This window comes from Nannospalax galili, unplaced genomic scaffold, assembly GCF_000622305.1.
Source record: "Nannospalax galili isolate Female #2095 unplaced genomic scaffold, S.galili_v1.0 scaffold290, whole genome shotgun sequence".
Lineage (NCBI taxonomy): Eukaryota > Metazoa > Chordata > Mammalia > Rodentia > Spalacidae > Nannospalax > Nannospalax galili.
Genome location: NW_008331486.1, coordinates 7,369,229 through 7,393,048, shown reverse-complemented (window position 1 = coordinate 7,393,048; position 23,820 = coordinate 7,369,229). Strand labels below are relative to the sequence as shown.

Here is a 23,820-nt window from a genome sequence, read left to right as displayed (position 1 = left end):
GTTAGGAAAAAGGCAGATCTCAGGTGGGCAGATCTCAGAAGTGCTCATCACAGTCTGGGGAGATAACAAAGCCAAGTTTGGGGCTCTGAGAAAGGCTCGTGAAAGTCTCTGGGAACTGGGGGTGTGGTTTAGTGGTGGAGTGCTTGCTGCAGGAAAAAGGAAAAGAAAGAAAAAGAGGGTCTGGAGAGATGGCTTGGTAGGTAAAACCTCCTCCTGTGAAAGCACGAAGACCTAAGTTCTAGAATCCCCAGGACCTGTGTAGAAAGCAGGCATGGCTAGGTGCAGACCTATACCCCCAGCGCTGTGGGAGCGAGAGACGAAGGATGGCTGGGGCTTGCTGGCCACCACCCTAACTCCACGTTCAGTGACAGGTCCTGTATCAAAGGAGTAAGGTGGGAAGTAGTAGGGTAGGACACCCAATGTCCTTCTTTAGCCTTTCTGTGGTGTATACACACATGTATGCACACCACACACACACACACACACACACACACACACACAATTTTTAAATTTTAAAAATGGAAAAGTGGAGCTGGGCGTGGTGGCGCACACCTTTAATCCCAGCACTTGGGAGGCAAAGATGGGCGGATCTCTGTGAGTTCAAGTCCAGCCTGGTCTACATAGGGAGTTCCAGGACAGCTGGGGCTACAGGGAGACCCTGTCTCAAAAAAAAAAGACCAAAAGAAGAAAAGAAAGGAAAAGAGAGGGCTGGAGAAGTGCCTTAGTGGTTAAGAGCACTGGTTGCTCTTATAGGTCCTTCTGAGAGGGGAGAGGAGAGAGGGGCGGAGAGGGGAAGAGGGGAGGAGGGGGAGGGGAGCACATAGGGAGAGGGGGGAGAAGGGAGAGAGGAGAGAGGAGAGAGAGAGGGAGGGAAAGTTAGCTCCCTAAAAGTCAGGGCAGGAGTTCCTTCGAAGCAATCACTAGACAGCTTCGTGCCACTTATAAACATGGCGCCTCCCGCCTCTCCGCCCCTTACCAACATGGCTGCAGCCCGAATGGGCGGAAGTGACGATCCTACCGGAAGCCCTGTCTGCGGTACTCCTGTGGCTGAGCCCAACGCGGCGGCTGCGGGCTGCGGGCTCCGAGGCGGGGCATGCGGGGGGCGCTCGGAGGCAGCGCGGCCCTGTGGGCTGTGCTGGCCGCCCGCGTGGTGGCGGCGTTCGAGCCTGTGAGCGTAGGCATCGCCATCGGGGCCGTGTCGGCGCTCACCGGATACCTGTCCTACACCGACTGGTACTGCCGCTTCGCCGAGTGCTGCCACGAGGAGCGGCCGCTCAACGCGTCCGGTAGGTGCGGGCGGGAGGACGGCCGGGAGGAGCCCCGGGGCAGGCGGGAGGACGGCCGGCGTAGTTCCTGCAGCCCACCTGGGACCCTGTGTGCCTCCCAGCCTGCACGGGTGGCGGGAAAATACCTGGCGCCCAGCCCTGGAAGAATGAGTCGCCTAAGCTCCTCGTCAGACACTTAGGTGTTGGGCGTGGAAGTGGCATCATTTGGCTCCACACCCCTTAGGTTCGGGCTCTGAGGCTTGGCCGACGCCCCGAGGGATCCCTCGCCCAGCGGTGCCTGTGTCTGACCAGCTGGGAAAGCACTGCTTTTCAGGAACTGGCTATGCAGACCAGGCTGGCCTTGAACGCACAGAGATCCGCCTGCCTCTGCCTCTGGGTGCGGGAATCAAAGGTGTGCGCCACCACGCCTGCCTCTTCAGGTACCTTTTTAACATGGATTTTTCTCTCTCTGTCGGGTGACTGGCCTCCACAGCCCTGAAGCTGGACTTAGAGGAGAAGCTGTTCGGACAGCATCTAGCCACCGAAGTGATTCTGAAGGCACTGACTGGCTTCAGGAACAACAAAAATCCCAAGAAACCACTGACCCTGTCCCTGCATGGCTGGGCTGGCACAGGCAAGAATTTTGTCAGCCAGATTGTGGCCGAAAACCTTCATCCAAAAGGCCTGAAGAGTAACTTTGTCCACCTGTTTGTATCAACGCTTCACTTTCCTCACGAGCAGAAGATAAAACTGTACCAGGCAAGACAGAAGGGCTCGGGGACCTGCTCACCACTGGCCTGGGCCTTGGCTTCTCTCCGCCTTGCTCCACCTGGCTCTGTTTCTTCCTGGTTTTGCTTGCAATAGCCCCAGGCTCTGTGAGTTAGGGCTCTTTACTTAGCCCAGGCCAGCCTTGATGTTTGAGATCCTGCCACAGCTTCCTGGGGGCTGGAACTAATAGGCATCTACCACCATGCTCAGCTTAAGGCACTTGTGTGCTTGTGTGTGTGTGGTTTTCTGAGACAGTGTCTCTCACGTAGCCATGGTGGGCATCAAACACACTGTGTAGCCAAGGCTTGTCTTGAACCCAGGATCCTCCTACCTTTACCTTTCAAGTGCTGGGGTTACAGGTGTGCACTACCATATCCAATGTTCTCCTACAGTTTTTTCTCTCTGTACTATTTCAAAATAATCCAGTGAAGTGGGAACATTATTGCCATCAAAAGATGGAGCTAGCTTAGTGTGCGTGAGCCACAGGTTCAGTTCCCAGCACTTGAAGTGGGGCTTGGGGGCGGGGACGGACCAGAGAGGCAAGGTGACTTCTGACAACCTCCATGACATTGTGGCAGTGCAGAGACTTGAACTCACGGTCTCCTGTCTCTCAGTGTGCATGTTAGCCACCCACATCCTACAACAGGTCAAGGTGATTGGATTGGTATTCCCACTGGGGCATAGAGTGTTAGGTGGGGCAGTGTTAACTATTGCTTGGGCCCTGTCTAATGCTGTCCAGCTCTGCTGCAGTGCAAGGTGCACTAGAGGATTTTCCCCTAATGGCCTTTTGTCCCCTTGGCTCCTCCCATCCTTCTGGTCCTCCACATGGCATTTTTTTGGTCTTTTTGAGACGGTCTTCCTGTAACTTCAGCTGGTATGAAGTTACATACCAGCTAATTCTTACTTAAGCAAACGTCTTGTCAGTGCTAACGTTCCTGCTGTGTGGTAGGGCCTGATGAGAAGCAGCAAGTCCAGTGAACAAGGAAATGAAAGTGTGTCCTGTTACTGTACGTACGGAGTGTGTCCTGTTACTGTACTGTACGGAGTGTGTCCTGTTACTGTACTGTACGGAGTGTGTCCTGTTACTGTACTGTACGGAGTGTGTCCTGTTACTGTACTGTACGGAGTGTGTCCTGTTACTGTACTGTACGGAGTGTGTCCTGTTACTGTACTGTACGGAGTGTGTCCTGTTACTGTACTGTACGGAGTGTGTCCTGTTACTGTACTGTACGGAGTGTGTCCTGTTACTGTACTGTACGGAGTGTGTCCTGTTACTGTACTGTACGGAGTGTGTCCTGTTACTGTACTGTACGGAGTGTGTCCTGTTACTGTACTGTATGTGTCCTGTTACTGTACTGTACGGAGTGTGTCCTGTTACTGTTCTGTACGGAGTGTGTCCTGTTACTGTACTGTACGGCAGGGAAGACTGCCAAAAGGAAGGGAAAGGTTGTTTGATTTTGAGGTGCTGGAGCTAGCACCCAAAGCTTACTCATGCTAAGGAAGTGACTTCTACCAGGTAGTTACCCCAGCCCAGAAGTCCTCTTCTTTTTCCAAAAGTTACTACAGATCTGTTGAAATGTGGTATGATAAATGAGGTGGTTCATGGTCAGGATCTTCCACATTTGGGAGATTGAGAGGTCGTTGCCTGGATGCCTGTTTGAAGAAAGCACTAGGGGGCTGGGGCTGTAGCTCAGCGGTAGAGCACCTACCTAGCACACTCAATGGCCTGGATTCCATTCCCAGCAACACAATCCAAACTTACACACTTGCGCACACAAACGTGTATGACACACACACACACACACACACACACACACACACACACACAGCAGCGGCAGCAAACATGGGAACAGGTGCTTTCCGTGCTGCCCAGGTCAGCTCCTTTGCTCACTTCACCGGTCCACAGCCTTGGTCTCCTGTCCTGTGGAGGACTTAATGCAGTTCCTGTTCCTCAGGATGGCTGCTGGCATGGTTTATTTCTTGTTGCTGTGATAAAATACCCTGGCAGAAGCAAGTCCAGGGGGAAGGGCTTCTCTCTCACAGTTGAGGGGTATGGCCCAGCATGGCAGGGAAGGCCAGGCAGCAGCAGGAGCTCGAAGCGGCTGGTCACATCACGTCCACACTCAGGAAGCAGTGGCGAGTGCTGCTGTCTCTCAGCTCCCTTTGTACAGTCCAGGGCCCCGGCCACTTCCCACCTCAACAGAATCAAGGTCATTCCCCAGAGGCTCCTGTCCAGGTGGTTCCAGATTCTTTTGCGTTCACAGCACTAAGGCAGTGTGAGCTCAAGACTTGAGTCCACATTGCGAGGAACGCTGTGGACGGCTAGCAGGGGATGATAAACACCTATGTATCCTGGGCCTCTCGCGCCCTCAGTTCGCCCATCTCGGGAAAAGCGTCTCTGCACTTGAGCACTCGCCTCTGCCAGCTCCCACTTTTTATCATCTGTGGGTATGCATGCAGGTGCTGTGCCATATGGAGGCGGCGTCTCGCTTGGTGCTGCAGTACATACCCCAGGCTGGCCAGCCCACCCACTTCCACCTTAATGTAGGAGTGCTGGGGTTACAGATGTATGCCGCTGCTGCATCTACCCCCTAAGCTTTAAAATAGAGCATGTGTGTGTGGAAGTCAGATGATAACTTCCAGGAGTGGGTTTTGGGATACTGTGGTATCCCAGGGGTTAAGCTTAGGTGGTCAGGCTCAGCGGCCCGCACCTTCACCTGCTGAGCCATTTCCCTGGCTCATTTTCCCTGAGCTAGTTTCTACTTTGACAGTTTGGGAGCGTGGTTCCCTGGTGATCAGAGGCAGTCATGGCCTCTCAGAGCTGCGCCTCTTTCTGGTTGGTCTAGGACCAGCTCCAGAAGTGGATCCGTGGCAACGTGAGTGCATGCGGTAGCTCTGTCTTCATATTTGACGAGATGGATAAGTTGCACCCTGGGATCATTGATGCCATCAAGCCCTTTCTGGATTACTACGAGCAGGTGGATGGGATCTCCTACCGCAAGGCCATCTTTATCTTCCTCAGGTCAGCAGGTTTCCTCCTCATTCTCAAGTGCCAGAACAGGGTCTCATGGCCAGCAGCACACTTTCCCAGGAACAGGAGTGCCAGCACAGTCCCTGGCTCAGTTATAGCCAGAAGCTAGGCAGGCAGATAACTGGGGAGGTAGTCCCCAAAGAGGCAATTTTATTACGTATAGCATTCCTGTCAGTTCTCAGCAAACTAAAAACAGCATAGCTGGCTGTGGTGACACATTATTAATCCCAGCACTCAGGAGGTGGGGGCAGGCAGATCTCTAGGTTCTAGGCCAGCCAGGGCTACATAGGGAGATCCTGTCTCAAAAACAAAAGTGTTTCAGATCCTTGCAAGCAGACATTTTGATTTTTGTTTGGTGGCGCTTAGTAAATTGTTGTGGATTAAAGCTTTGGGGTGCTAGAGGTGTTGCCCACTTGTGCATGGGAACACAGCTTAGGGGCTAGGGTGTGATGTAGTGTGGTGTATGACATGTGCTTAGCATGTACAGGGCCATGGGGTCAGTTCCAGCAGAGAAAAGAGCTTAAAGTGGGTTTATTTGGTGAGGAGACAGAAGTCTTCGTTGATCGTGGAGTGTGACTTTGGTCTTTGCTTCTCTGGCCAACTCAGTAATGCAGGCGGGGACCTCATAACTAAGACGGCCCTGGACTTCTGGCGGGCAGGAAGAAAGAGGGAAGAGATCCAGCTGAAGGACCTGGAGCCTGTGCTGTCCGTGGGCGTCTTCAACAACAAGCACAGTGAGTGGCTCTGGCGCAGGAGCACCTTCTCGCAGCATCTTGGGCCGTCTTAGGCAGCCAGCCCCTCTCACTTGTGGCTTCACTGACAGGGAGATGTCTTAGTGTTAGGGTGTCCTGGTGGGACTCTTGCCACTTGACAGTCTCTCAGGGGTAAAGACAGGATCCGATGTAGGGCGTGGCCAAGTGGCAGTGACAGGAGACCTGCTGTGTCTTGTTCTGCAGGTGGCCTATGGCACAGTGGGCTCATAGACAGAAACCTCATCGACTACTTCATCCCCTTCCTGCCCCTGGAGTACAGACATGTGAAGATGTGTGTGCGGGCAGAGATGCGGGCCCGAGGGGCTGCTGTGGATGAAGACGTTGTCACCAGGGTGACAGAGGAAATGACCTTTTTCCCCAGGGATGAGAAGATCTACTCGGACAAGGGCTGTAAGACTGTGCAGTCCCGGCTGGATTTCCACTGAGCTCTTGGCCATTCAGGGTGAGAGGATTCAGGGAGACCTGCCCCCCAGGCCTTGCCTTGTAGAAGCACTTTGAAGACCCCTTCAGGGCTTTGCACATTTGCACCTGTGGACTTTACTCTTGGGAATAGATGCTCTAAGAGTTAATTTTTAAGGCCACTAATCTGCCCATGCAGCGTGATGGCGACTGAAGGACTCTGAAAACCCCTCAGTTACCAACCGCAGTCAAGTGCCTGGAAACAGCTGAGTGCTCGCGGTGTGGGGGGGGGGTCCTTTGTGGCCCACAGCGCCTTGCCACAGGCAGCACTGCTGGGACAGGGCCCCAGTGCCCTCCTGCCACCGGATGTCGGGGTTCACTGCTGGAAGCAACTTTCCTGCTTTTTCTTGCCCAGAGTGTGTGTTCACTGACCTCACATGTTTCAGACGGAGTTGGTGGCTCCAGGATCAGACTGTGTCTGAGGAGAGCCTGTGGGCCTGGACTGTATGCCAAGTTCTTTTAACCTGGGCTGACCTGTCAGTGAGTGGTGGGGCTCTGCCAAGGCCTGTCGCACACCAGGACATAGGGCCTTTGGGTCTGTGCCTTGCCATGGCTGCTGCTCCTGCCCTAGCTGTGGGATTCCCTACCCGTCTCCACTGTGTGGGCTCTAGCTTGCCTTAAACTGTGGTCACTTCCAGATCCCCAGCCGCCTCACTAGTCTCATCAGACTGAGGATGTAGGATCTTTACAACGTCTTTGGTTCCCATGTTTGTTACACTTGATGGAAAGGTGAAGCCCACCCAGCTGCACAGAACCAGGCGAATGTATAGGAAGACGTGCTGACCTGGCCAAGCCCTGCAGTCAGCTCCTGGGGAGTGGCACACCGGAGATGCTGTTTTCATGAGTATGTGTTGTTTTGTTTTGAAATCACGTTTTTACTTCTGACTTTAGGTAAAAAAGTGCTAAATGACACATTTTAAAACGTAGGAAGGACATAAAATGGAATAATTGATTATTCGCAGGTTCTCTTAAATGAAAAGTAGACATTTTTATTGTTCATGGGTGTGAGAGCACACACGTGCAACCCCAGCTGTAGGAGGTCGTCGTCCTCTGCTATGAAGTGAGTTTGAGGTCAGTTTGAACTATAAGAGACCTGCTCTCAAAAGACAAAAAAAAAAAATTAAAAAAAGGTCAAAGTGCAAAGTGGTACTATATGGTCACAACTGGAGACCCCACAAAGAAGTGGGGCGTCATCTTGGGGGACTCCCAGTGCCAGACTGGGCTGCCCTGATTGTTGGGAAATGAGCCTTGCAGTCAGTCCATCCAGCATGACTCCTGCCCCAGAGTTGCAGTGCAGCTGTGGGCTCAGTGTGAGGATGGTGTATAGTGTTTATATATATAAAATGTATTTTTATAACATGGAAATGTCTTACAGAATATCACACTGTCCTTTAAAAATACCAAGGTAAGCCAGATACCATGGTACATGCCTTTACTCCCAGTATTTGGGAGGCCACAGCAGGAGGATTGCCTCAAGTTGGAGACCAGCCTGGGCCACAGTGAATACAAGGCCAGCGATGGCACTTGTCTGAAATCCTAGCACTCAGGAGGATCATGAGTTTGAGGTCAGCTTGAGCTACACAGGAAGACCCTGTATCTGGAAACAGCAGACAACTGCCAAAGTGAGCCTTGAGTTTGATGACACCTCATCAGAGCCACGTGGCCATTCTTTTATAAGCTGTCAGGTGTCTGGTCAAGAAGAGACAAGCTTCTCTTCCCTGTTTACAATGATGCAACACATGGACACGTGTTGACCACCTTTGGACTGCTGTTACTGGTTAGTAACTTGGAAAGGCCTGGGGTTGGCCTGTCCTAGCCTCCTCCACCTGTCTGCCAGGAGCTTGAATTGACTTACTGGATGAAAATAATAAAAGCAGCATGCACACTGAGGTGCCACCAAGTTCTCCCTGGCTGATTTGGTAGGTGGCAGAGTCTGCTCAGAACGGAGGCTCTGAAGCAGCTGGTGGTCCTCACCTTTCCGCACCATCTGCCAGTGTTTGCTTTAAAGCTGTAACCCACAGATAGGATGAAGTTGTGTCAGGTGCTTGAACTGATGACAGGCTTTTTCTCTATGTGGTGTTTGCACGTGGGAGGGAGGTGTATGAGCGTATGCATGCATGCACATGTGGAGGCCAGAGGTCAAAGTTAGGTGGCTACCTCAGTTTTCCGACACTGGGTTTCCCACTAACCCTGAGCTCACTGACCGGGCTGGAGTGGCTGACCAATGAGCTCCGGGGGTCTGCCCCCATGAGCTTTTTCTAACGAGTAACATCCTCCCAAAGTCAAGGTAGAAAGTCGGTTTAGGGGAAGTTGAGGCCCTGGGGTGATCTAGCTGTCTTGATGCAGCTCAAGTGAGGAAACCGAACGTTGGCTCTTCTACCCAGAACTGGTAAGTCATGAGATTCTAGTTCTGTCTACAAGATCTGACATAACCACACTTAACCTGGCTTCTCGCGGGAGCACTGATAACGTGGATCCGTCACAGGACAGAACTGGTGCCTGGAGTTTAAACTCCACAGCATTACCCTGCCCACTTCGGGTGCTCAAGACTGGGAGCCTGACTTTCTAGGTCTGGTCCTTGGCCTAATGCAGTTCTCACCCACCACCCCATACTGCTTCATCCATAGACAGGACTTGGCAAAACTCAGAAGACCCTGTTGCTCCCCAGTTAGGGTTCAGAGCCTGGGCTTCCATCTTCAGGTCACACCTGACCCATGACTCCTGGGAATCACCCTTGGGAGGCCTAGGCCACCCCAAAAGGGGGCTCTGAACAGACTAGAGAACGGGCCAAGGCTGAGGGGGGTCCGAGGTTAACCTAGCAGTTAACCTCTTCTGCTTTTTTCAGTGCTGGGGATTAACTTAGCTCCCAACCCTGAGCAGGCTGACCAGCAGCCACACCCATGGGAGCCCTGCCCCTCACCAGGCCTAATCTAGAGCTGTTTCCTGCCTGCCTGGCCCCCTGCTAGACCTGGCAGACATTCAGGGTCACTGAGACCATTCCCACATTCACCTCACTGAGAGCCCAGGGCGAGGATGCTGGGCGATAACTATGTCATGGCCCCTTGGCAGGGCTGGCTGTGGTCATCTGGGGATAGCCCCCAGTCCCTGTGATGCTGCTCTGTGCAGCAGACACCCGTGCTAATGTCAGAATTGACAATTTCAAAAGATACACAAAGGCTTAGAATCAGAGAGGTTTCTCATGTTAAAAACCATTTTAAATAAAGTTATCACATTTGCAGTAAAACTTATTCATCCTTCCTTGAAACAAGTACCTGAAATTAAAACATAATCTTTAAAAAATCATGAGCCCAGCATGGGCGGGTTGGGAGGTGGTTACCTCCTCTGGAGGCTCCAGTGTCCCTGTCATGTCCAGATCCCTATGGCATGGCCACCTGCAGGGATGGAAGGAGTCCCCACGGGGATTCCTGGTGAGCCAGCAGGACTGTTCCAGGGGCCCTCCTCCAGGAAGCTGGACGGATTGAGCACTGAGTGGGGGCAGGACTCCCAGACTCAGTCATCCAGGTAGTAGTCTAACTTGGTGAACACTGTCTTACAGCCCTTGTCAGAGAAGACTCTCTCCTCCTTGGGGAAGAATGTCATCTCTTCAGCCACTTTATTTACAATGTCCTCGTCCACGTTGTAGCCTCGGGACTCCATTTCAACTCGGATGCACATTTTTAGGTGTTTGTACTCCAGGGGCAGGAAGGGGACGAAATAATCAATGAGATTTCGGTCAATGAGACTGCTGTGCCAGAAGCCACCTGGGGAGACAGAAGGTGCCAGTCAAGACCCACCCGGTCCACCTATCCACCACATGCTTAATGGTGTTTCCTGGGCCAGGGCCCTTGGTGGCCTCTGTACATAGGAGATGGGTCAGGGAGCTGCCCACCAACACCTACAGCTTGTGATACTGCTGTGACAGCAGGGCAGGGTGACATAAAAGGGACACTTTTGGCTGGGTGTGGTAGCACATGCCTTCAATCCCAGCACGGAGACAGATGCAGCCAGGGTTGCACAGTGAGACCCTGTCTCACAAAAAGGGACATCTTTGCACTGCAGTCTCAGAAAGGCCTCTCAAGTGTGCCTTAGAGATGGGAGGTGGGCAAGAGGGCCACAAGCCTTGTGTGCTCGGGTCCAGAACCAGCAGAGACGGCAGCGTGGGTGGGAGCCATGCACAAGCTGGCAAAGGTGGAAGAAGGTAGGAGAGGCACCCCAGGAACAGACTCCACCACCTCTCTTCATCTGGGAAATGAGCCTCTCCCCAGAGGTTCATGGGCTAGACCAGCAACTGGGTAGAAAGCAACTCTTGCCACCAGTGTCCAACCAGAGCATTCTGGCAACACCGACTGTGTGCACCCCAAGGGTCAGGACTCCGCCAGGGGTGATCTCCCCAGGCTGACCTCACCTGAGACCCCCAGCTACCTACTCTACTGCGGTGCTCACTGCTTCCACCCCTCCCATCCCCAGGGCCCTGTGCACACCTAGCAGAGTAGGCCTTCCACATTGCACAGTTGTCTACTTGGTGACCAATTTTGTTCTTTGTCATGGCCATTTACCCACCCCAACCAGCCAGGATGGGGTCCTCGCTGAGTATCACAGGCACCATTGGGGACCAAGAACACAGACTCTGGGCTCTGCACAGCTTGCTTTGGGAACATGGTCACAGGGGCTAACAAGTGAAGAGACATCAAGATGTGTTCTGAGCTCATGGGGCATCATCCAGTGGGTGCTGGGTCAGACATCCCTGGCTGGGCTGGGCTGGGCTGGGCTGGGCAGAGCCAGGCCTGTGCAGCGGAGGACCTGGCAGAGTCCAGACCCTTGGAGTGCCTCAATGAGTAAGATGGAGATTAAGGATGATTCCTGATATCAACCTTGAGCCTCCACATGTACATACACGCATGCACTCGTGTATCCACATGAATGCAAACATGCAAGTACACACACCATACATACGTGCAAATGGAAAAAGCAAAAACAACCAACAGCCTACTCTTATCCCAGTCCCAACTTGTTTGTTTCCCTTTTGAGGGTACACACGTACGTAAGTGAACACACACCTACAACCGCCCTGCTGACACATTTTCTGTTCTCACTGGAAGGCAGGCTCTGTGACGCGGTGGGATTCCTGGTTGTGTTCACTGTTTCCAGTTCTCAGACCAGTGCCTGGCACATCAGAGGTGCTAAGTGACCGCTGCTGCACAAGCCTCATCTGCCCGGTGCCCAGGCTTTCTTTGAGCGCCTCACGGCAAAGTGTGGTTCTGAGTGTGTGGCTGCAGAGCCGCCATATGAGGCCACACTTCTTCCGTGTGCTCATGCTTTTCAGCAGGAAGAATTTTCAAAGTTTTACGAAAACCTTGTCTTTTCTCAGTAATAGTCCATTAGCACACATGTACATAGAATATCCTGTGACATTAACTCCATATGAATTTCTGTTTTTCTTTTTTTTTGTCTTTTTGAGACAGGGTCTCCCTGTAGCCCCAGTTGTCCTGGAACTCACTATGTAGGCCAGGCCGGCCTTGAACTCACAGAGATCTGCCTGCCTCTGCCTCCCGAGTGCTGGGACTACAGGCGTGCGCCACCACACCCGGCTCTTTCTTTCGAGACAGGGTCTCCCTGTAGCCCCAGCTGGCCTGGAACTCACTATGTAGACCAGGCTGGCCTTGAACTCACGGAGATTCGCCTGCTTCTGCTTCCCGAGTGCTGGGATTAAAGGTGTGTGCCACCACACAGGCCAATGTGAATTTCTTGGCTAATGTGTTTCTAGTGAGGCCTGTGGCCTTTTGCTTTGTCACCTCAACAACCTGAGAACAGCAAAGACCTGGTCAGACAAGCAGTGAGTCAGCCTCCCGCTCTGCGCCTCCTCGGGTTCAAGGCCAAAGGTCAGCATGCATTAGCTCTCTGGAGAAGCTGGGCTGAAAGCAAAGGCTCCAGTTCGAGAATCAAAGATACCGCACGGGCTGTGTGGCAACAAACAAGCTGCTACAGCTCTGCGCCTCAGTGTCCTCCTCTGTAAAGTGGGACAATAAGCATCTACCCTATGCGGTAACCATGGAGACAGAATGAGACAAGCAGATGGAGTGTCTCAGTGACTGGTCCAGGAGGAGGCCCATGGCCAGCAGAGCTCTAGGGCAAAGCAGACAAGGGGAGGGGTCCACGTCCTCTCCTCCCCTGGAGACTTCTTGGTTCGACTACCTGCTTTTCCTCTACAAGGAGAAGCCTTTAGCCGAAGAACACAGGGAACTGATTTTCAAGAGTTCAACCAACCATTACCCTGTTTAAAAGAGCATTTTTTTTTTTTTTTGTCTTTTTTGAAGCAGGGTCTCCCTGTAGCCCCTGGCCTGGAATTCATTATGTAGAACAGGCTGGCCTCGAACTCACAGAGATCTGCCTGCCTCTGCCAAGGCATGCACCACTATGCCTGGCTCAAAACTGCACTTCTAACAGAGGGTGGTGATTCATGCCTAGGGTCCCAGAACTCGAGAGGTCAAGGGTGACCTGGCATAGCAAGACACTGCCTCAGTGAGCCAACCAATCAGCTAAGGAGTTCTACTTCTTGAACTTCAGTGTTCAAAGAGTCACCTAGGGCTCACTAACAGACACCCCTCAGGAACTCTGCTGGGTTTGAGGGGGAGCACAGACACTCAGCATTTGAACCCAGCTCCCAGGCTGGGTAGAACTTAGGACTACGGGTGGGCAAGTGACAGGCGGCCTACTTACTGTTCTTGTTATTGAAGACTGACACAGCCAGCGCAGGCTCCATGTCTTTGAGCTTGATTTCTTCCCTCTGTTTCCCACTTTTCCAGAAATCCAAAGCCACGTCCGTAATCCTTTCTGCCCCCGCATTGCTGCAAAACAACTGCAGTGAGGGGGGACTGCACTTCCTCCCGAGACCCTGGGTCTAGGCTCAAGGGTCTTCCATCATGTCCCGGCCGCAGCCTCACCTGAGGAAGATGAAGATGGCTTTCTGGTAGGAGACCTCGTCTACTACATCGTAATAGTCCAGGAAAGGCTTGATGGCGTCAATGAGGCCCGCATGCATCTTGTCCATCTCATCAAAGATGAAGATGGACCTGGCGCAGGCACTCACGTTGCCCCGAATCCACATCTGTAACTGATCCTGAATGACAAGAGGAAACCGATTCAGAGCTCTCAGCAAGTGCAGTTCAAACAACTTTACATTTGTTTCTGTGCAGGCCTGGGATGGAACCCAAGCCTCCCTTGTGCTCATTCAAACAGCTCCTGCTAGGAGCAAGGACTGCACTTTGGGAACACTGTGCTAAGTGCTTCTATGTGCCTCATGACCACTGTGTGTACGGCATCATCAACTCATGCTATGGCAAGGGCTCTGATCTTCATCAGCTTTCCCAAGACCCTCAAATTAAGACGAGCCAAGCTGGGGTCTAAGCCTGTCCAAGTCCAAAGCCCCACATTTAAGACTACACTCAGGCGGTGGTCCACACCTTTAATCCCAGCCAGGAGGCAGAGGCAGATCTCTGAGTTCAAGAACAGCCTTGTCTACACATAGAGTTCCAGGCCAGCTGGGGCTATAGGGAGATCTTGTCTCAAAAAACAAAACAAACAAAAAAATTAAAATGACTCAACATTGAGACCACACTGATGCTGTCAGCCAGGAGCCAGCTCCAGTGCTCAAAATGCCAGTCTCCCGGGAAGAAGGTGGGAACCAGGTGCCACCCTGTCCCTCACTCTGCAGTCCAGCCTGAAGAAGCTCAGACTCAGGGTGGGAACACAGTGCACAGGGTTCTCTTTTCTGAGAAGGCTAAACTTGCGCACTCGGTAGTCTGGAAAGAGCCTGGAGGGGCGATATGGAGTCTCTGAAACAACTGAGGATTTCTGAAATCTGCCCAGCCAGGATCATGCCATAAGAATGTAACTGGAGGCTGAAGTGCTGGCACTTATCTCTAAACCCAGCCGAGACAGAAAGATCGAGTACAAGGCCAGGGCTGGGGAAGCAAGCTCAGTGGGTTAAGTGCTTGCCTCACAAGTGTGAGGACCTGAGTTCACTCCCCAGTACCCACCAGAAAAAGCCAGGCATGGTGATGCACTTGTTATCACAGAACCAGCACCAGGGAGGCAAACACAGGATCTTTGGGGCCTGATAACCAGTCTAGCATCTCCCCGGCAAAAAAGGCAGACAGCTCCTAAGCAACCACACTCAAGGTTGACGTCTGGCTTGTACATGCTCGCACAAAAGAACACTTGTACCCCCCCACATAAGTAAAAAAACAAAACCAAAGGAACCCAGGCCAGCCTGGGCTACAATCGCCAGCATATGTCTCCAAAAGACCCCTTATTTATATTTGGGCGTTTTGGGGAGGGTGCTAGGGAATAAACCCAGAGCATCAGTCATGCAGGCCAGCGTTCCACCACTGAGCCACTCACTCCAGCCCAGGCTACTTCCTACAACATTAAGCAATCAAGGTAAGACACAAAAATAGTTTGAGTCTTTCTCCTTAGAAAATGGAGCCAAAATTCTATATAATTTGTAGGATTTTTTTTCCTGAAGTGGAGAAATTAACTTTTTTTTTAAAAAAAAAGATACAGGGCTCACTGGGCAAGGTGGCACAGGCCTTTAATTCCGGCACTTGGGAGGCAGAGGCAGGCGGATCTCTGAGTTCAAAGCCAGCCTGGTCTACAAAGTGAGTTCCAGGACAGCCGGGGCTACAGGAAGACCCTGTCTCAAAAAGACACACACAAAGAAATTACAAGTTTACAGTATACATCTACTTAGGGGTTTTTCCTTGGCTTCACGGCTACAATATGCCATGTGTGTATCTAATCTAAGCAGAAACTCTGCAGGTATGGACCAGCCTCCACTAAGAGAAGAGTTCAGTGACCACAAGTGGCCTACTGGGACCATGGGGCCATCACTGTTTACACAGGATTCACTCAGCTGTGCCCAGCAGCCCAGGTTTTCCCACTCTCCTGCCCCAGCCTATGTAGCAGAGAACATGGACAGGCGCTAACAACACACGTTTCAAAGAACCGTCCACAGAACATGCTGTAGCACCTCCCCAAAGCCATCGAGGGAATGCTATTGGATCTCTCTGGTTTTCTCCTTCTCCTCATCTTCCTGTCTCTTTCCCTATTTCTAGACAGAAGCTCACTATTTAGCCCAAGCTGGCCTCAAACGTGTGATCCTCCTGCCTCAGCACCCCCAGCACTGGGAATACAGGTGTGCGCTCCCACACCCAGCTGTGTTCCCTCTGACATGGTAAAACTCAGGTGCCTGGAAGTTAAACAACCTGCCAAAAATCACACATTCTGGTGAGGCTGATGCAGAAGAGGACAAGACGAGCACTTGACAGGTCTGCCCTCAAGCACCATTCGGTAATGAATGTTCTCAAGACGACACAGCTGGAGTCAGGGCTTGCATTCGGGTGTGGGCTGTTAATTAGCGAATTAAAGTACAAGAGCAGGTCGAAACAGCCAAGTCAAAGCAAACTGAAGCCTCTCTCTAGAGGTGTTTCCTCTTCACAAAAAGAGTGGGGCCCAAAGACTTTTAAGTTGGATTTGATCATGTCCACCCCTAAAACTCTATGCCCCTACTGACTGCACCAAATATCACCAAGACTAGTTTAAGAAATCACCCATGAGCCAGGCCGGGTGGCTCACACCTTTAATCCCAGCACTCGGGAGGGAGAGGCAGGTGAATCTCTGAGTTCAAGGCCAGCCTGGTCTACAAAAATTGAGTTCTAGGCCAGCTGCGGCTACAGGGAAACCCTGTCTCAAAAGACTGAAAAAGAAAAAAAAAAAAAGAAATCACCCGTGGCAGGGCATTATGGCATATGTCTTTAAACCCAGCACTTGGGAGGCAGAGGCCAATGGGGTCTCTGTTCTGTGAGCTGGGGACCAGCCTGATCTATGTAGCAAGTTCCAGGCCAGCCTGGGCTACACAGAGACCGTGTCTCAAACAAGAACAAAAAAATAAACCTATGAAGCTTTGATGATATATTGGGGCTGGAGAGATGGCTCAGCGGTTGTTCTTGCAGAAGACTCGGGTTCGAATCCCTAAACCCACTTGTCCAACTCCAGTCCCAGGGGATCCGGGATCCGACAGCCTCTTCTGATCTCCGAGTGCATTTCACGACACTGGTGCACTTACCTACATGCAGGCAATACATGCATACACATAAAATTAAAAACAAAAAAAATAGTTCAAGGCCAGCCTGGTCTACACAGTGAGTTTCAGGACAGCTGGAGCTATGGGGAGACCTTGTCTCAAAAAGACCAATAAATAAATAAATAAGTAAATAAATAAATTTTTTTGAGCCAGGCATGGTGGCACACACCTGTAGTCCCAGCACTTGGGAGGCAGGGGCAGGTGGATCTCTGAGTTCAAGGCCAGCCTGGTCTACATAGTGAGTTCCAGGACAGCTGGGGCTACAAAGAGACCCTGCTTCAAAAAAAAAAAAAGACAAAAAAAAAAGCTTTGATGATATTATTGTTCTATGTATCTCAAACCCTCAGTAACTGACAGGCCCTCCACACCCTTCCCCTCCCTCCCCTCAGGGTTTCAACCTGCTGGGCAAGTGCTCCACCACAGGACCACCCCAGCCCTTTTTATTTTATTTTGAAACAGGGTCTAAATTGCACAGGCTGGCCTGGAACTTTAGTTCCTCCTACCTTTGCCTCCAGAATTGCTGAGATTACCAGGCCCAGCAATTTCTACACTGTTTAAAGAGGAACTGACACACAGAGCCATGTTCAGGCTCATTCGTCTTGACATGAAACTCCCACATCCCATCACACAAGTGAGAAACCCCAGAGCCAGCATCATCATCCACGGAGTCCAGCTAAGGCCCTTGCCTTATACAGGGTGATGTTGGAAGCGTGGGGGAAGTGCAGCGTGGCCACAAACAGGTGCACATAGCCACTGTTCAGTCCGCCCTCGTAAATGTTCTCTGCGATGATCTTGCTGACGAAGTTTTTGCCGGTGCCAGTCCACCCGTGCAGGGAGAGGGTAAGAGGTTTCTTGGGCTTGGGGTTGCTTAGAAAACCAGACACAGCGTTGACGATGACTTTCTTAGCAAGATGCTGCCCAAAGAGCTTGTTGTCGAGATCCTTCTGCAGCGCTGGGGAAGGAAAGGACAGAGCGGGTCAGGAGAGGCAGCTGGCCAAGCTCAGCGCCGCTCACGCGCTCCAGAAAAGGCCTAGGGGCCGGCAAGGCCGTCCAGCAGGTGCTGCGGGCCCGGTCCGGGCTGCGGCCGCTTTCGGCTGCTCCCGGCGACCGCCCCGCTGCGCCCCACACCGGCTGTGCTCCGAGGCCGGGGGGAAGCGGCGCTGGGAGGCCGCCGGCCGGTCTCGGGGGTCCGGCCCCTCCGCTCCCTCCACCCGGCCCGGCCCGGCCTGGCCCCCGCCCGGCTCGCCTACCCTCCCGGCTGAGGCTCCGCTTCCGGCCGCAGCACTCGGCGAACAGGCAGTAGAGGCGGGGGTACGAGATGTAGCCGGTGAGCACGCCCGCAAGCGCCAGACCCAGGCTGATGGGCTCCACCGCACGCACCGCGCACGGCGCCAGCAGCAGCAGGGCCACCGCGGCCCGGCCCAGCTTCATGCCCCGACCCGCGCCCCTGCGCGCTGCAGCGTCGACCCTGTCCGCACAGCGCCCGACGCGACTTCCGGTTCCTGCGCTCCCGGCCGCCCTCTTTATGGCGGGCAGGCTATCGCCTGACGCCGGCGGTGCCATATTTGTTAGGGGCGAAGCCCCGGGGCTTCTGCACCATCCCTTCTGGGAATCAGATCCTGGTCATTGTTTTCCTCTTTTTTCCTCCCCTTCAAAGGGCCGAATAGTGTCTCAGAAGAGTTGTGTTTTGTTTTAATGAGAATACGGGCCGGAGCGATGGCCCAGGAGTCACGGCACTGGCTGCCCTTTGCACAGCACCGACACGGGGCTAATAACCTTCTTTAACTCCAGGTCCAGGGGATTGAGCCCTCTTTTGGACTCCGTGAGCACTGCATGTATGTGGTGCACCTACATACATGGAGGTAAAACATGCATACACATAAAATAAGGGGCTGGAGAGACAGCTTGGGTTGAGAGAGCTTACTGCTCTTGCAGAGGACCTGTTTGGTCCCCAGCACCCACACGGTGGCTCACAACTGCCTGTAAGTCCAGTTCCAGGGGATCCAACACCCTCTTCTGGTCTCCACCAGCTCCTGCATACGAGGTGCACATCAACTCATGCAAGTACACACACACAGGCATAAAAATACGTATTTAAAAAAAATCAATTAAAGATAGTAGGTTCCCAATGTCAAAACTATGAGCTTTAATCAGCGATTGTGGTTCATGAATTTTGACAAATGTAATATACAAATATCAGATTTTTTTTTTCTTTTTGAGACAGGGTCTCCCTGTAGCCCCTGCTGTCCTGGAACTCACTATGTAGACAAAGCTGACCTTGAATTCACAGAAATCCACCTGCCTCTACCTCTTGAGTGCTGGCATTAAAGGTGTGTGCCACCACACCCAGCCTTTTTTTTTTTTTTAAAAAGACAGTCTCACTATGTAACAGTAGTTGGCCCGGAACTTACTATATAGACCAGACTGGCCTGGAACTCATAAAGACCTACTTGCCTCTGCCTCCCAAGTGCTCTGATCAAAGGTGTGCACCACCACACAGCTTTTTTCTTTTTTAATCAGAAGAAGCAGCTCTGTAAAAGCCAGGGAAGACCAGGTCTCTGGGAACTCATCCTGCATTCTGCTGTCTGCTGGACACTACAAACAGGGAAGGATGCATTTTTCATCACCATTTCAAACATTTGAAAGACATGGTTGTGTGTAAGCATAAAACACAATGTAAATAATATCACAGTCAACACATAGCTAGTTCCTCCTGGCCAAGAGCAAACATTAAGAGAAAGGCAACATATTTACAAATACAATTTACTAATACTCAGGAGAAGAGTTTGCCCCCAAACAGGGAAATCACATTGTTTTATTTCAAAAAATGTTACAAATTTAGTGCTTGACAAAGCTCTATAATCCCAGAAGTAGGGAGGTGGAGGGAAGAGGGTCTTGAGTTCATGGCCAGCCTGGGAGACTCTTGTCTCTGAACCAAAACCAGAAGCAGAAATCCCAGTGGTCGCAGCAGCCCTGTCTGGGCCGAAAGTCACCTCCCTAAGCAGCACTTTTCTTGGGCACTGTCTGCATTGGGCGCGTGTATACGCTATTTACATCCCCCTCTGCCGTCTCAGTACCGCCTGTTCATCTTCTTGAATTTCTCATAGTGGTAGTCATCAGTGGCCTTCTCATTAGCAGGACGCTTTCGGTTAGGAGGAGACCCTGAAGAGAACAGAGGCTGCTGGTCATGGTGGAATCTAGAGACCTCCTCAAAGGGGGGACCTCTCACCCCACAGCAGCCCCAAGACCTGAGGCCAGTGCAAGTGCACAGAAGGGCCTTGCCACGTAGCTCTTATTTATGAGCAGCTTTTATTTTGTTTACTGAAACAGACTTTTCAGCACAAGTCTCTACTGTGCTTGACAGCCCAGGGGATATGCCAAATAACTGAGGGGAGCTCTGCGACTCTCCCCATTTACCCAGCAGGAAACAGCTGAGAAAAGGGAAGGCACAAGGCCATGGTCCATAGCACAGACCCAGACCAGATGCCCAACCCAGCTCTGCCCAGACAGGCCACCCAGGGGCCATCTGGGGCTACTGTACTCACGTTCAGGCTCCGGCTTCTCTGTGTCACCCACTCGCAAAGGCCGGGCTTTGGGTTCTTCTTTGTTTCTCCGGATGGGTGTGTTGAGTTCCTCATGATAAACTGCAGAGACCAGGGCACACATCAGACAGGAAGTGGGTTCCCAGGGGATGTGGGGGTGAAAGGCTCTTGGCGCCTCTTGGAAAGTGAGGTGATGGGCTCCTGGACCCTCTTGGAATTCGGGGTGCAGGGCTCCCGGGGCCGCCCCAGATGGGGCAGGCAGCACTCACAGCGGTTGTGCTGCACATAGTTCACAGCCATGTTGGTCGGCACAAACGACGTCTCGCTGTCCTTCTTCTTGTTCTGCTGCTCTGCCAGCAACCGGGCCTTGGCGTCCTCCGTGGAAATGATGTTTTTTATTTTAGCACTGTGGGGACAGGAGGCCCGCACCCCATGAGACCACTATGCCTTTGGAAGTGACTGGTGAGGCTGGGTACCTCCCACTGCACAAGGACTTGTCCCGGGGCACAGTGCTCTACAGTGTGGTGGACTCCTTTCTGTCCCTACTCTCCTTTTTTCTAAGGTTTCTCTATGTATCCCAAGCTGGCCTGGAACTCAAGATCTTCTCTTCCTGCCTCAGCCTCCCCACTGCTGAGATTAGACGTGTATACCTTGCCTGGCCCAACCCGATGGTCACATGCCACAGAGCATGGAACAGGAGGTGGTCTCTTGATTAAGAGGAAATAAGGGGCTGGGCTTGCAGCTAGGTGGTAAAAGTTGCCTAGCATGTTTAAGGCCCTGGGCTCCATCCTCAGAACGACACACACCCTGTATTTCTTGCAGGACAATCCCATCGAAGAAAGGACCCTCATGGCGGGGAGGGGAGAGCCTTTTGCAAGGCTCTGGCTGGAAGAGAACAAAGCCAGGTGGCTCTGAGCAAAGAGATACTTTTGTCTTCAGGTCAGGGGCTCTTCAGCCACTGGGACCAGGTGTTGTGAGAAACGCCTGGTGACAACCTGCCCGAGAATTTGTCTGTAGGTTTCCAAGGATAATTTACGTGTGTGGGGGTGTGTGTACATGTGAAGGCCAGAGGATGATCCTGGGTATCATTCCTCAGGCGCCACCCACCTCATTTCGAGACAAGGTCTCTCACTAGCCAGAATCTCACCAAGTAGGCTGGCTGGCCTTCGAAGACCCAGGAGTCTCCTGTCCCTGCCTCCCCACGGCTGGGGAGACAAGTGCAGGTCACTGCACGTGGCTTTTTATGTGGGCTGTGGGAACCAAACTGAAGTCCTCATGCCTGAACTTGACCAACTGAGCCATCCAGAGCTGGTATTTTTTCAGTGTTGGGACAGAACTCAGGGCCTTGGGAATGGGAGGCAAGCACTCTGCAACCTAACCACACCCTAACTGCTAACTGAACAGACAGCAAGTCTTCCTGGGGGCAGGGGCAAAGCCGGGACTTGGAGACGCACTCAATGCCCAGGTCCACCTCAGGGATGCCACTCAGCATCTGGTTGGAGAGCATCTCCTCGGTCTTCTTGGCAGAGGGGACGCGGATATTTTCAGGCAGTTCATAGAGGCAGTCCTCGGCATTCTTGGGCTTGACTTTCCGTTCCTCATGTTCCACAATCCCTTTTCTCTTCTTCAGCTCAGTCTCAATGTACTTCATCCTGAGAATCAAAATCCATAGGCTCAGGGAGGGCTAGTCCACAGCGGGCATCCTCTCACCATATGCTAAAGGCTATTTTCTAAAACATTTTGTGTGTGTATGCTTGCGTGGGAGCGTGCATACCCCAGCATGTGTGTGGAGCTCATGGGAGTGTGCATGCCCCAGCATGAGTGTGGAGCTCAGAGATTCGCCTGCCTCTGCCTTCCCAGCCTTGGGATTAAAGTCATGTGCCACCATGCCTGGCTCTGGAAGCTTTTTTGTTTTTTTTAAAAAATATTTTATTTTTATTTTATGTGTATAAGCATACTGCATGCCTGCATGTTAAGTACACCCCAGTCGTGCAATACCCAATGAGATCAGAAGAGGGTGTCAGATCTCCTGGAACTGGAGTTACAGACTCCAGTTGTTAGCTGACATGTGGGTGCTGAGAATCGAACCCCGATCCTCTGTAAGAACACCCAGTGAGTGCTCTTAACCACTGAGCCATCTCTTCAGCCCCTGCTCCAACGTTGTTTTTGAGACAAAGTCTCACACTATATAAACTTGTTGGCTTCAAACTTGAGATCCTCCTGCCTTGGCCTCCTAGGTGCTAGAAATACACGCATTGTCACCATGCCTGGATTGAGCTTTTTTCAAGTTTGAAAACACTTGTATTGGAGGTTGTGGCCAACCATTTTACTGTTGTTATGATATAGGCAGTCCTTTGAAGACAGAAAAGTGATACTACGTTTATGTTTTTGTTTTATTCAAGGAAAGCTAATGTAAATTTATCAGGATTTATTAAGGAAAACAGAAAGAACTCTTCAGAGTAGGAAAGGTTCTAAGGCAGGACCACCCTGGCACTGTTTCAAAGGCCTTGTTGAAAAGGAGAAAGTGGCAAGTCTGTGTTTTATCCTTGTGTTTTGAGGAAATACACTGGTCAGGAAAGCCAGGGGCTGGGGATGTAGTTCAGCTGTAGAGCACTGATCTAGCATTTGTCCAGTGTAGGACGATAGGGAGGGGAGGATGGAGGGGGAGAAGGAACAGAGGGAAACATAAATCCAAAGACTCAGCCTTTTAAAGAACTTTTTTTTGGTCTTTTTGAGACAGGGTCTCCCTGTAGCCCCAGCTGGCCTGGAACTCCCTATGTAGAACAGGCTAGCCCCCAACTCACAGAGATCCACCTGCCTCTGCCTCTGGGATTAAAGGCGTGCGACACCACGCCCAGCTTCAAGAACTTTTAAGAGGCTTTCAGATCTTAAACTTGGCAAGTGGGGAAAGCATAGCCAACATTTACACCTTCCAGAAAATACTGGAACCATGTTTCATCTGTGACTCTGCCCAACCCCAGTACTCACAGACCCGGACACAGTGGTACCTACATGTCTGCATCCTCGTCCCTCCGGTTGGTTTCTGCGGAAAACGACGTTCCCAAGTGCAGGTCCTCCTCTTCACTGACCCTGAGAGAGCAGGGAGCAGGTCAGTCAGTCAGGCCCAGTTATATGAGAATGACTGGGACTCAGCAGGAAGACCACTATCCTGCTAATGGCTGGGAAAAAACATGACATGGCATGGGGTGGAAATAAAAGAAACCCTAGAGACCTGTGCAAGCAACTGGGGGCCTCTGCTAATGCTCAGGGAATGACTGAAGACTTCTGTAATATTTAAGTTCATGTGTGCGTGTGTGTGTGTGTATGCGCTCTCCACTTACTTATCTTTGCCCCTTTCCTTCAGCTTCTTCATGTCCACCATGCCACCCGTCTTCATTTGAAAGGGATCATCCTGCAAAAAGCAAACACAGCTTAGAGGACGCATCTAGAACAGCAGCAGTTGTTGTGATTATCTCCGTGTGTGCAGGTGCATGCGCACATGTGTAAGTGAGTGTGGAGGTCAGGAGTCAACACTGGGTGTCTTCCTCAACCCTTCTCCACCTTTACATTTTATATGTGTGTGTGGGGGGGGGCTGAGTCTATATATGTACATGTGTATGCAGGTGCCTGAGACTGGAAGGGGACATCATAGACCCTGGAATTGGAAATACAGGGGGCTGAGCTGCCCAATATGGGTGCTGGGAATCAAACCTGAGTCTTCTGCAGGAACAGCAAGTGTTCTTTTTTCCCCCCTTCTTCTTATTTATTTTTATTTTGTTTATTTATTTTGTCTTTTTGAGACAGGGTCTCCCTGTAGCCCCAGCTGTCCTGGAACTCACTA

At 51.9% G+C, this 23,820-nt stretch overlaps 3 protein-coding genes across 6 annotated transcripts in view; 1 reads left to right on the top strand and 2 right to left on the bottom strand.

The window, feature by feature from the left end:
• Positions 1–1,026: 1,026 nt before the first annotated feature.
• On the top strand, positions 1,027–8,192 carry Tor1b (torsin family 1 member B). 3 transcript variants are annotated; one of them, XM_017796467.2, is made up of 5 exons: positions 1,027–1,286; positions 1,759–2,024; positions 4,880–5,055; positions 5,671–5,798; positions 6,199–8,192. In XM_017796467.2, the coding sequence occupies exons 1-5, from the start codon at positions 1,094–1,096 to the stop codon at positions 6,333–6,335; spliced, it is 900 nt and encodes a 299-aa protein (XP_017651956.1). In that variant the 5' UTR covers positions 1,027–1,093; the 3' UTR covers positions 6,336–8,192. The 3 variants fall into 3 exon arrangements, with proteins under 3 accessions (XP_017651956.1, XP_008824132.1, XP_029416029.1); XM_008825910.3 differs by having other exon boundaries at positions 6,021–8,192; XM_029560169.1 differs by lacking the exons at positions 4,880–5,055; positions 6,199–8,192 and having other exon boundaries at positions 5,671–5,801.
• A 370-nt stretch (positions 8,193–8,562) lies between these two features.
• Tor1a (torsin family 1 member A) lies at positions 8,563–17,928 on the bottom strand. The gene is made up of 5 exons (XM_008825921.3): positions 17,688–17,928; positions 17,124–17,389; positions 13,238–13,413; positions 13,014–13,141; positions 8,563–10,057 (listed from the first exon to the last, which is right to left on the bottom strand). The coding sequence occupies exons 1-5, from the start codon at positions 17,866–17,868 to the stop codon at positions 9,807–9,809; spliced, it is 1,002 nt and encodes a 333-aa protein (XP_008824143.1). The 5' UTR covers positions 17,869–17,928; the 3' UTR covers positions 8,563–9,806.
• Positions 17,929–19,217: 1,289 nt separating this feature from the next.
• Positions 19,218–23,820, bottom strand: part of CUNH9orf78 (chromosome unknown C9orf78 homolog) — an 8,873-nt gene continuing 4,270 nt past the window's right edge. Inside the window, exons 5-10 of one of the 2 annotated variants that reach the window (XM_029560153.1) lie at positions 23,321–23,391; positions 22,992–23,069; positions 21,434–21,631; positions 20,249–20,385; positions 19,983–20,081; positions 19,218–19,599 (exon numbers count right to left, since the gene is read on the bottom strand). In XM_029560153.1, the coding sequence (XP_029416013.1) occupies positions 19,508–19,599; positions 19,983–20,081; positions 20,249–20,385; positions 21,434–21,631; positions 22,992–23,069; positions 23,321–23,391 (675 nt within the window). In that variant the 3' untranslated portion in view covers positions 19,218–19,507. The remainder of the gene's footprint in view (positions 19,600–19,982; positions 20,082–20,248; positions 20,386–21,433; positions 21,632–22,991; positions 23,070–23,320; positions 23,392–23,820) is intronic. The other variant, XM_008825897.3, reaches the window with a different exon arrangement.